The following is a 13343-nucleotide window of genomic DNA, read 5'->3' as shown; positions in this document are numbered from 1 at the left end:
ATAACAAAGATGCAGTAAAACACACTGGAAGATGAACCTGATTTTAAAATAAAGTCGACACTACTGTCTGCCAGCAAGAAAGTGGAAACAGGCTAAAGGCCACAACTGACTGGGAGCATCAGCGGTTGTGCCAGCCCTTTGGCACTTGGTATCATGCAGCTCTTCTCATTCGAACAATTGTGCACCTTGATCTCTTCTAACCCTGAGAAGATGGTTCCCCACAATCATCATCTGCCGATATGGTTGGTAGCATCTTGGCAAGTGTGACCAATCAGAATATGCTGCCTGCTGATCACCTGCGCATAGCAACGAGGTTTGGTTGCTTCCAAGGAAGCATCCAACATATCCTTGTGGTGCTATTGGATCTTCTGACCCAGCACCTTTGTCAATAGAAGCCTCCAACTGCACGAAATCAGCTGCTAAAGTGAAGTACATTCTCGTTTGTTTGCAAACACAGATATTTAGGCACCAGTGTATGGACAAAGAGCATCCATTGTGCTAAATGGCCTGCCTGGCATACCTTAGTTCATTGTCCCCTATTTTGACATGAGCCATGTAGGGAAATTCCCAATGAGAAGCCCACTGGTGGAGCAAATTGTGCTGAGAGAACAAGAATTAGAATAATGCCACACAGAATAACTAGAACGCAAAGCACAAAAAGTAAAGCAAATTCGGGAAAGCACATGAAGAGGTTTCTAAACTAAGCTTATTTTAACATTATGGTGTCCTCTAAGTGAACCAACTGAGTTTTTAACCACTGCTTTGAGACCTTGGGCACCCAACTCCTATGATCAATATTGGAAAGGGAAATCCTGCATGTCAATATCTGGAAATTGAATCTTGTGATACCCTTAGTTCCAAACTATTGTTCAAGTAACCAAGACATGATTTAATTAGGTATTCTCAAATGAGCTAAGCCTGCAGTGGATGGAATGGAATTCCAATCCATTCTCCAATTTGGATTGGCAATAATGCTGGTGAAATTGAATTACCTGGAAAAACTCAGCAGGTCTGGCAGCATCGGCGGAGAAGAAAAGAGTTGACGTTTCGAGTCCTCATGACCCTTCGACAGAAAGCCATTGAGAATTTATGAATATACTAGATCTCAATGAGTGGCAAATTAATGCTTTATTTTGGGGCAGTACTCATTTTGGTATGCTCGTTAAGACTACAGTAAATAAAAAGCAAAGTAAATTCCCATTGCCACAGTTTCCTTCTTCAACAGGCTGTGGGAACCAGAACTCCACAAGATGGTGGTGTCATGATGATCAGTTTGCTTTAGTCAAAAAGACACAATAGAGAAGTTTAGACTCCCACTGTGATAGGTACTTGCCACTGCAAGTCCAATGTCTCAAATCAACTTCACTAATCTAGCAGTCAGTATTCTTATACTGCTCTAGTTAATACCGGATACATGACTAGGGGGATTTTGGTTTTTCCAAATCTCTACGCAGCATGATTCTGAGGAAGCAGTGGTGCATAATAAGTCAAGTGCAATTTAGAGTGGCAGCTTTCACTACAAAACAGGTGTAACAGCAGTATAACTGCTGAGACTAATACCTAATGAAGTGCCATGTGTTTTATACATAAGAAAAATGGTCATCTGGCACCAACAAGTTGACCTCTTTACAGATACCATGATTAGCCACCCTCACGCCAGAACTCCTACCACCACCGCCCCTCCCCCACCATGATCTCAAACCCACCCAACCACCTGCAATCATCCACCTCACTCCAAAATATTCCCACCTGCTCTGAGCCTCCACAGCCTCCTTACAATCTGGCAGCTCCCCATAATTTCTGACTCCTCAGAGAGCCCCTGTGATCTTACACGCCCTCCCCAAATCACAACCTCGGTCTCCAAACAGAGACAAAATTATGATCTACAATCATGCTCATTTGTATTGCATCCATTTAACATATTTATACTAATGCAAATCCTTTCATAATAATTTATTCTAAGATACTGTCAAATAACTTGTCCTCAAAGAACTACATGCCAAAATGGTAAAAGGTTACACCCTATACAAGCAGGAATTCCAACAGTTAGCACAACAATTTTAGCAACTTGTCTTTACAAGTAACAATTATCAATGGAACTTATACATGCATGTCCTCTTGTTCTATTTTATAATATGATAACCCACTTTAGAATATTTACAAAAGCAGCTCTGACAATGGTTCAGTGAGTCTCTACAAGTAGCCATACAGGCCAGGAAGATCCTCAATTCCGAGTCTGCACTTAATTAGCTGATTTCTACCAAAGCGATATCATGGGCTAGGGAAAGGCAAAATACCACCAAATTTGATGCTATCCATTAAACCTTGCTGCAAATGACATGTATTGAGGAAAGGATCAGACGTGGATTTGAGCCACATTCCTCCCGCAAAAATTTCTGTTAAAATTCACACATGAAATACAGCCATTTGGCCAAGTTACCGAAGGTGGTATTAGATCTGTGCAGCAAGAACTCAGGACAGGGAGGAAGAAACTGACAGAGAAAATAGACAAAAAAATAGAAAATATGCATTAACATTCACAAAAAAAAGTGCACAGATGCGAAGTTTTCAACTACAATGTTACCAAATGTTCATTTCAAAAGCATATACACTAAATTGCCAAAAGTCAGAAAAGGTAACCACAAAGAAATCTACAATATTTTCTCAGGAACAGATTACACAATTATACCAAGCCACAGACTTGCAACCTCTATCTGTTAAATTTCTATTTCAACAGATAATGAGCAAATTTATGTTTGTAAAGTCATGCCACAACCAAATGTATCATCATTTCTGCACCACCTTACCTCAAACTGCAAAAAGTTAGAAACTTCAAGAGGAATTCTGGATCAACAAACAACTTGGACAGTGCTCAGATAATAATGCCCCACATTTAACAATTTGTCTAATTGCTCAAACTTTGAAAGTTGCTTGGTAATGTTCACCTGATCAAGCGGTATCACACCTAATATGACTTCCCAAAAATTAGGTACTGTAATTTGGTACAATTGCAATATTTGTAAAATATTTTGCAAAACAAATGAAACATTCAATAAGGTAAAATAATTTTTCAACTTGATTTGCCTCTTGAATACAATAATCATAATACAGATAAGATATACAAACTTTTTCACGACAGTGGAAATGTGATAGTACAAAAACAACAAGTTATTTAGATGGTACAGTGGTGAAGTATAGATCATATAACAGTCTAGTTGCAAAGAGAACTCCGCAGGATGGTTAACAGGCTAGGCCGCTGAACTAAGCAAGTAAATACTAATTTCCAGGGTGCTCTACACAAATAGAGGTTACAACTACAACTGCAGCATAATATTTCATATTCCAATAGAGTCTGAATAAATGCATAAAATTGCAATTTATACACTCCAATCCAATAACAGCAAAAATTGCAATTGTGTGTGTGAAAAATCAATTCTACTCAGCTACACAATGTACACTTTTGCACCACTGAATGTTATCAAGTAATTTTAATGCAATTCCAGTGCACCATAAATCATGTCTGATCAGCAAGAAGGCTTCATATCATACAGGACAAGGAGCCTTTTCTTGGCATTTGAATGCCAAAGCATTTTAGACAGTGACAAGGTAGTAAGTTCCCCACTGCTTTTAAGTGCAGTGAGAATAGCCCAAAGATGAGACATCTTCCAACATTTCCATCTCATAGCAACACAATTGAGATGATGACATTGAGAGATGGGGTAGGAGGGGAAGAAGGAAAAAATTGTAACAGGTCAAAGTTTATTTTAGGTGGATGGATTTTTTTTTTTTACAAAATTGCTACTGATCACTGATTTTATACTGCTCCCAGATATGTTTGGGACAATGAAAAATGCATCCAACCTGATCCAGAAAATTCTGTCACTACCAACTCAAGCAGCACATTTTAAATAAACACTAGTCTACACACTCTAAACTGACAAGCACTAGATAACAGGCTGCAACCAAATAAGGTGAAGGAGAACACACGCACACATACAGAATGGGCCTAGCAAGCCAAAGTTCAAGGGAAATTAGCGAAGGACAACAAAGGCTTGCTTTGCCAGTGACACCCACATCCCGTGAAAAGAAGTTTTAAAAATGCACAGGTACAGACGAAAAACCATTAATGTTGATCTGAACTATTGGGGGAATTAAACAGTGACATGAAACCAAAGGTATCCATTTGTTATGTCCCAATGGATTAGGATCGAGATCAGTAACAAAGAAGAGGGTAGGGAAAAGGAACCCATGGTTCATAACTCCACATTGCTGCTCTGAAGCACTATGGTATGGCTGATCCAAGTTAACTTTGCAATGTTTTTGCTAGCCTCAGTTATATAACCACAATATCTGCCTTACAAATAAGCACGAATTATATCATACTGTACAACTTTTTTTAAACATTGCAAACAAGAAAGGAAAATGCATATTACATGATACTCCAGATTATTCTCCTGGAGGCAATATTGTGGACACGTGAGCTGAATGTAAGCTGACACACAATATCTGAAGTCTGTGCTCATTAACACTCGACAGATGTGGTTTTATAGAACGGCTGTAAAACAAACAGTCAGTAAAGTTTATATACAGTGTAACAAAAGTAGGATTTTTGGCTTCTTTAAGGCCACATTACTCTGGGATGATAAACATTCAGAGTTCTAGCCATTCTTTCACATCAAAATACCAACCAATTGGGAGAAAATTAGGTCAGGGTCAGCTGACACAAAAATGGAGCTTTAAATCCCAACCTTGTAAGGTTGCATTTTACATGTACATAGAGTTTAATTTCAACCCTAACTACAGGAACACAAATTGCTTCTAGTCTCATCACCAACATTACTTTTCCATTGATAAACTAATCAACATTTAAATGTTAAAGGTATTCAAATTTAACAGTGTAATTGTCACTTTTAAAAGATTCCAGCCAATTGGTTAAAAATGTTTGGCATATGTAGTGCTACCTTAACAAAATCCAATCACCTGTGAAATTCTTCTGCACTCTGCTGTTTTTGAATTTAACTATCTCACAATTCAATGGAATATATTCTAACATAATTTAATGAAATTAAACATTTCAGTGTATTTCAACAATACACTAAGAATGTCTATTCATTTCTAACTAGAATGACTTTATGGATGATTTAGTCATTTCATTAATTTAAATACCATTATGATGAACAAGTTACAGCTTTTCAAAATAACCAAGCGATTATTGTAACAATAATCATTTATTTCTAAATTACTTCACTGCACCAATTATAAAGATCCTGATAGCAATATTTACCTCGATGCACAAATGTTCAGTGACAATAATGTGCAGGTGTGTCAAACTTATAAATATTCTTTTATTTACATTACCAAATATTTACAGTACAGAAAATGAAATGGCATTCATTAGCTGTGTGTGCATTTAATCCAAAGGGTCACTCAAATCATTAGAAAGAAAATAAGAAATAGGGACAAGAATAGAGCATTTGGCCCCTCGAGCCTGCTCCCCCATTCAATAAGATCATGGCTGATGATCTTGTGCTTCAATTTCCACAATCCGATCTAACTCCAATAACCTTTGATTCTCTTGCCTAACAAGAATCTATCGACCTCTTCCTTAAAAATATTCAATGACGCCACCTCCACCATCTTCTGAGGCAGAGAATTCCAAAGTCGCACAATCCTCAGAAAAAATTTCTCCTCATCTCTGTCCTAAAAGGGTGACCCCTAATTTTAAAACAGTGCCCCCTAGTTCAGGGTTCACCCACAAGAGGAATCAACTAAGAGATCTCACATCACTTAACTGGTGTTATACATTCGACATCTTTGTTGAATTCAGCAGCCGTTTAACACCGTAACAAAAATGTAATTATAATTTCAAGACTCCAACATGTGCACCTATAAAAGTTCATGCTTGTTTGATGAAAATGCGGCATAAGCAGTAACTGCATCCCATTTGATAAGTCTATACATATTGCTTACATCTGCAAGGACCACAGGTCCAAAAATGCAGTACAGCTATCATGCAAGCACAGAGGTAAATCTTAATGTAAAACCAATGTGCAGAGGGGAAATCTGTCAAAATTAATCTGCCTTTCGGTTACTCATTGAAACTCAAGACCGCTTCTGAACATTATCGCCACTGTTTTCTAAATAGTAGATTTTAAAATACTAATGGGACTCAAATTTTATTGAATCTTCTGTAAATTACAATATTAAGTGCTCTTTTACAAAGCATTAAAAACATAACTATACGCCCACCACCAAAGAAATAACTGAGTCAATTAGATAGTATATTATGTCAAACTAAATCTCACTTTGTCATTGCTGTGTTTCTATGTTTGCTTTACACAAACTTACCAATCTCACATAGGACTGATGAACTAGACATAGGTTTGGTTTATTTGAAGATACAGTACAGGATGGCTTGGCAGTACAGGTTCACTTTATAGGTTCAGAAACTATTACTCAAGCACAACACGGCTGCAATTCCAAAAACACACTGCACGCGCTACATGCTGCTAGTCCCATGCTGCTCTACATTGAGGGTACTTGCTCATTTGCATATTCCCTTAAAGTGACATCACAACAGTTATCATTATATTTGATGCAGAATGTTTAGGTGTAAAGTGCACACAATACCGTTGGTGCAATTTTACACATTACATCTCCTCCCTATGGAGGTCTCCTGTGGGCAATGTCATCACCTAGAAATTCTCTTTTTTTTGTATAAAATATTTAGATGTCGAGCTCAACATCATTTGCCTGCATTGCAAGAGCATTTATTAAGCCAAGGAACTTCATCTGGATTTCAGTATCCTAATCTTGTTATACTACCAGAATCCACAAAGGTCAATTTCATAAAGATATCTATCATAGTTACAGTTAATTAAGTTATTCAGACCAATACTCAAAAGAACTAAGTAACTACAGAAAATGGAAATCAATTCAATTATTTCCCCAAGGAACAACTCCCTTAGTTAAGCTGCCCACCCAAAGCAAGGTCCATCTTCAAACACCCAGATATATATGACATTGGACCCAATTGTAATTTTAACCCAGGCGTGATCAGAGAAGTCACTCAGCTTTCCCAACAGACTGAATCAGGTCACAGGACAACAACAATGTGATACTTAAAAGCTAAGTTTTTCACTATATATGAAAAGTGTAGGCCACCTCTGCTCTTGGCAACCCTTCTTGCTTCCTGGAAGGCCACTCCTATCCTCATACCCAACTGCATGCCCTTTTTGGGTGGGAACTAGACAGACCACATAGCAAGGAGGCCTAGCGGTTAAAATCCAGGAGACCTCAAGGTGCTGTCTGATGGGCCCTGCAGTTTCCCTCTGGGAATTAAAATTGGCTCCAAGGTTTATAAAAGTTGGTGAGAAAGGTACAGAGGCAGAAATTTAGGAAGGTTCTAAAAAGAAGTGGCTGAAGGCTGTGCCAGCAATACAAAAGCAAAGTACTGTGGACATTGGAAGTCAAAATTTAAAATGTGGTGGAAACACTCAGCAGATATGGCAGCACATACAGGGAGAGAAACAAGAGACCAGGATTTTCTGGTCCCATCCACCAGAGGGCCAGAAAATCCCACCTCAATTCAACGGAACGTTGACCAGTCCGTCAAATTTTCCATCTCACCCACGACGATACTGCTGGAAAATCCCTACCAGGACAAACATTTCAGGTCTGTGATCTTTCATCAGAAATTGCGCTGCCAATAATGGTGGGCATAAAAAGGAGTGGAAGCTTGCAAACAGAAGGCTGCAGTCAGATGAATGGAGGGAGAGATAAGGCTGGGGGAGGTTGTGGAGATTGGTTGGGACAAAGCTATGGATGTAAACAGGATTTGAAATTTAATGTGTCGGAAAGTGGGGGGCTAGGGTAGCTCAATGTGTACTGGGATGATGAGCAAGAAGGAATTAACATGGGGCAATAACAAACTTGGGGCAATAACAAACTTTGGAAAAACTAGAGCTTATGAAGGGTCCACCCACACTGGGAGCCCTACAAGCAATGCTTTGCAGTAGTGGAGTCTCAAGCTGCCCATTAGCATGTGCATGGGTTTCAGTAGTGGAAGGGTTAAATTAAGGATAGAAGTGTGCAATATTGCAGAGGTCAATTAAGCAGCTGGATAATGTACAAGATGTAGGATTAAAAGCTTAAAGAAAAGTCAAAAAGGTGGCACTTATGAATAGGCTGGTTCAGTTTGAGAGTGTGACTGGGGAGAGTGACTGAGTCAATGGCAAAGGTTCGGAACTTGTGGTAGGGATAAAAGAAATGGCTAGTCGTTTCACTTTGGGCACAAAAATCAGCAATCTGGGCGCAAATAACACTAGTTTTAAGAAGGGCTTTTTGTCGCTCAAGTTTCCACTAAAACTTTGCATATAGCCGATTGTAAAACTATCCATGAACAAGCGCAAACTGGCAGCATTTTAGAACACAATTTTACAAAACCTTTTTGCATTAAAAATATTCTGAGATACATTTACAAATAGTAACTTGGTGCAGTTTTATTAATATAGCTGAAAATTGGTTTATCACAAAAAAATTTAATGAGTGTCTAATCCACCGTCTGAGTATCCTGATTTTAAATAACTGAAAATCTTTAAAAACTTATATATAACCACTTACCAGTACAGTAGTTAGCTTCTTAGTAAGCCAAAAAAACCCTTTAAAACCTATTCTTGCACCTAAAAAAATTAATATGAGTCTCCTTGAAGACCTGCAATGATCACAATTAGTGGAAGCTCACAATGGTGATTAATTCAATCTGAGAGGAATTGGATAGGGCAATGTGGTCAACCATAATGATCACTATAGAAACATAAAGGAGAATGAGAGCAAGATGCTACACCATAGTTGCTGTCAAATATGATGTTGTTCACACCCTTGACTAAAACTGTGCTATGAATCTAAACTTCTCCAATATATACAGACCTAGCTCTTTGAGCCCATCTGGATAGCTAAAATGTTTTAAATTGGTAAATAATCTTGTGGCCCTCCTCAGAGCCTCACAATTCCCCATCATGTGAGGAGACCAAAACCGATCATAGCATTCTAAGTGAGACCGAGCCAAGGTCTTATACAAAGACAAAATGGTATGCTTTGTTTTGTAGTCAATTGTCATGTCAATACATCCTGGAAGCTGGTTTGCTTTAGCTACAGCTTCATGAAATTGGTCATGAGTGATTCACTATAATACCCAGACCTTTTTATTTCACTACTGGCATCAATTCTGTTCCTGTCGGGTGTATGTCTTTGGAGCTTATAGTGACCTTCTGGGTTAAAGACCACAATATAATATTGCACTTCAAATGTGTGTTCAATGCCCAAAAACAAATTACCTTTTAAAAAGGAGATATTACTTTCTTGGAAAAAGATCAATACAATTTTGAAAGACATTCATCATTACAGTTCACTAAGCACACAGGTGTAAAAGAATGTTCTATGTAGTGGTCTTAAATGGACAGATTTCTGATGAGGATAAATGGTAGTACCATAGTTGCTACCTGAGCAAGTCCCATTACATAACACATTACATTACATCTCAAAATGTTAAACAAAAATTCAATGATTCACTGGAATAAACTGAGACAACAAAAGCTCATTCAAGTGCCACACAGATGCAAAACTATATAAATACTTGTCTTTGCATGGGAAAAATTATAATTTGTTGCATTTAATTACTAAATGGCATAAATGTATAACTTTGAAGTATTTTTATACAATGTGTAATATTGTTTTTCAGAGTGCTTAAATATTTTTTAAAAATTTACAAACCTTTCAAGATGTCATGTGCAAACTAAGTCTGCTGCAAGAATACCCCAGGGATTACTGCCGGTTAAATTCAAACCCTTGTAAACATTCCCTCGTATTTTATATACAGAGAAAATGCTTCTGATAAATCAGAAACAGGAACAGGTCCACACAATTAGCTATGAAAAAATAGCTTAGCTTTATAAAAATCATAATTGCATGCAAAGTAACAAAGAGTTTTCTACTGAGAAGCAATTGCATTGCCTGAAAACAAATTAATTTTAAGAAAATTATTCCACGTGACTTATTGAGTTAAAATACTCAAAATAAGATTTAAAATATCAAATTGTGTCAAAATCAGGCAAATTATTTAAAGATAAATGGTGAAATAGAGAATCAGTGCTAATCCAACTTCAGATTCTGACAGTGAAAATCAGCTGAAAAGAAAAAAATTGCATTCTTAAAAAAGCAGACCACAAAATATTTTGATTTATGCTGAAAATGGATAGCAAGCATTTTTTCATTAATAAAACCATACCAGAAACAATGTAGTGAGTAGAATTTCAGACCTGGATTTGGCCCCTGAACTTTCCTGTTGTTTGAAAAATAATTGCAAAGTGAACAGGAGCTGTGAAACCTTCCAAACTAAGGCCTAGATTTTTGTCCCTGGGTCAGGACCATAGAGTCAGGTGATTTCCTGGCTCGGCCAACCCAATCTTCAAAAATATCCACCCACAGGTCGGAATTTTGCTCAGGAGAGGGGTTGGTGGGTGAGGGGGTGAGGGGGGCTTTGCGGGCTGAAACAGGAGTCGGGTGGGTGACCCCTGAACAAATCTGCAGGCTGCCAGGCACGGAGGAGACAGGCTGGGCGCAAGGCTGCCTTTGTGCCCCAGCACTGTGTTTAAATAAATAAAATAATAATAAAACAAGAAAATCCTTCTATACCTCACCCTTCACCTCCCAAACACTCACTATGCCCAATCCATGCCAACCCATGCCCCCACCCCCCATAGCACCTCACATCCCTATGCCAACTTAATGCCCTTGTACCCACCCCCATTTCCCCTTACTCCATCCATGCCAACTCACCTAGTATCTTTGGACAGCTCCATGACAGCTTTGACATTCTTGGATAGCTTTGACACTTACTGGATAACTCTGACAGATTTGACAGCTGGACATCCCCTGGACACCTTTTGCAGCTAGACAGTTCCAATGGGTTTGTGCTTAAAAAGTGCATAATCATGTTCACTTTTAACTCTCCCAAATGGTGCCTTCATTCTCCAAAGGGTGCCTTGCCTCTCTCAAAGGTGTCCAGGGACCCTATCCACAGGGATACCCTGGTTATCCATAAGAATCCACCAAATTCAGACCTCCTCTTACCTGTTCTAATCTACACACTCTGAATTCCACACTCCTGTTTTTCCAAAATCCCACTTCAGTGGAGGCAGCTGATGATTTAAATGACGAGCTGCCTTCGTGAATCACGCATGTGCAAACCCCGGCCCAACTCCAGTCCTGCCCCCGCAAAGACGGGAAATGCTGGATTCGGGGGCAGGACTTAGAAATTCCGGCCATTTCTGGGATTTTCACCACAACAGAGAAGCTCTTCGTTGTGGCGAAAATCTGTACCTAAGTGTCAAAATTGTCAAGTATATATATAATGGCCTATGACACTATCAATAGATATCTCTGAATACATTCAAAAAACAACTCAGATAAAAGCATTTACACCTCCTGCAGCCCATCTTTTGTTTCATTACTTGTTCCAATGCCATCTCCTTTTGTCTTGCAGCATCATCCATTTTGCCATTTAATCTCTTTTCACTCCAACATGACACAAACCTTCTCCTTTGTTCTGCTCTGTCTGTAGTTACTTAAAATCTCTAATGTTTTCCACTTCTGAAGAAAAGTCATCAACCTGAAATGTTAACTCCACCAGCTGGATTTTCACAGAATCTGGCTGACTCAAAAAATGGCGGGCAGGACCCAGATGTGGAAATGGCACCCATTTCTGACAGGTCGCATTTTTGCAAGCTGCAGTGGGGGAGTGTAACATGCATCACTCTGCCCCAGCACTGAATGTTAAACATCTGTTTACCTTAATGCTTACATATTAAACTTTATTCTTATGATTTCTTTCCATAACATGTCCAAGAACTTAGCCACCTGTTATGTGCTGTCAATTACTATGATTCCGAATTATCAGGGATAACCCATAAATCCTACCTTCAGGAGGTCTCAGTCCCTTTTTATTTTGTGAACACCAGCCAACAGGGTGCAAATCAGCAGTCATGACATCACACCAGAAATCTGCCCTGCGATCATCTCCATATCCACTGTAGCGCAGGAGTAAAAGCTGACCACATGTTGTGATGATTGTAGCTACCCAATAGGTGTCAGGATTACTTTTATTAGCAACTTCCAACTTCATCCCTGGCTGGAAGCTACTCTGGAGACTGATCTCAACCTGTGTATAAAAGAAAAAATGAAAATACTAATTAGTTATTAAGTTAATTATAACTAGAATAACTAGGTGTAATCATTCCCAGTTTATGGGCGGGGTGGGGGTTTGGGGGGGGGGGGGGGGGGGGGGGGGGGGCATCAATGGCTCTCAGCAGAATCACCTTTAAAAGTATTACACAGTACTGAAAGCCTGTTTCTATTCTATTTGGCCCAAAAGGTCTGATGCTAGGATTTGTACTCCAATCAAATCTCCTCCCAACCATCATTATCTACTCCCATCAACACATCCTTTTATTCCTTTCACCTACATGTGTTTATCCAGTATACCTTTACATGCAACAATGCTAGTCATCTCAACTATTCGCTAGGGAATTGAGTTCCACATTCTAACCACTCTCTAGATAAGAAAGTTTCTCCCAAATTGGATTTATTATAGACTGCTATATATATAAGGCCTCTAGTTCTTGACTGTCCTGCAAGTAAAGACACCTTCTTCAACTCAATTTTATTAAACCTTTTCATAATCTTTAAAATGTATATCGGGTCACAGCTTAGTCTTCTCTTTGAGAGAGAAGGGAGCTCCAGCCTGCTCAATTTTTCCCAATAGGTATAACCTCAGTCGCGGTATCACCCTAGTAGGTTGTTTTTTTTGCACTTTATGCTCCTATATCCTTTTTACAATATGGAGACCAGAATTGTTCATACTAACCTTAAGTGTGGTCTAACTAAGGCTCTGTGTAAGTTTAACATGGTTTCTCTGCGTTTCAGTTCTATCCCTTCAGAAATAAGCCCCACTGCTTTGGATGCTTTATGGCCTTATTACCTTGCATTGCTACTTTTAGTGATTTGTGTACCTGTAGCCCCCAGGTCCCTTAGCTCCATTTAGGTGTATATTTCCCAAGAGCGCTGTGGCTTTCTTATTCTTCTTCCTACCTTAGGATTACCCAAATTGAAATTAACTTGCCAAAACATGCCAATTCTGTAAGTTTATTAATGTCTTCCTTTATTTTGTCACTGTACTCCGCTATACTAGCTGCACTGCCCAATTTGGTGTCCGCAAATTTTGAGATTGTACTTTTGATTCACGAGGCCAAATCATTTATTTCTACGGTAAACAACAATACTCCTAG

At 38.8% G+C, this 13343-nt stretch overlaps 1 protein-coding gene across 5 annotated transcripts in view; it reads right to left on the bottom strand.

The window, feature by feature from the left end:
* The window catches only part of sfmbt2 (Scm like with four mbt domains 2), a 197079-nt gene that overhangs the window by 162182 nt on the left and 21554 nt on the right, over positions 1-13343 (bottom strand). For all 5 annotated transcript variants that reach the window (XM_041202509.1, XM_041202513.1, XM_041202510.1 and 2 more), the window contains one exon: positions 11977-12217. In XM_041202509.1, coding sequence (XP_041058443.1) covers positions 11977-12217 — 241 coding nt within the window. The remainder of the gene's footprint in view (positions 1-11976; positions 12218-13343) is intronic.

Source organism: Carcharodon carcharias, chromosome 13 (assembly GCF_017639515.1).
Source record: "Carcharodon carcharias isolate sCarCar2 chromosome 13, sCarCar2.pri, whole genome shotgun sequence".
Lineage (NCBI taxonomy): Eukaryota > Metazoa > Chordata > Chondrichthyes > Lamniformes > Lamnidae > Carcharodon > Carcharodon carcharias.
The sequence above is the reverse complement of the archived record's forward strand: the minus strand, read 5'-3'. Positions and strand labels throughout refer to the sequence as shown.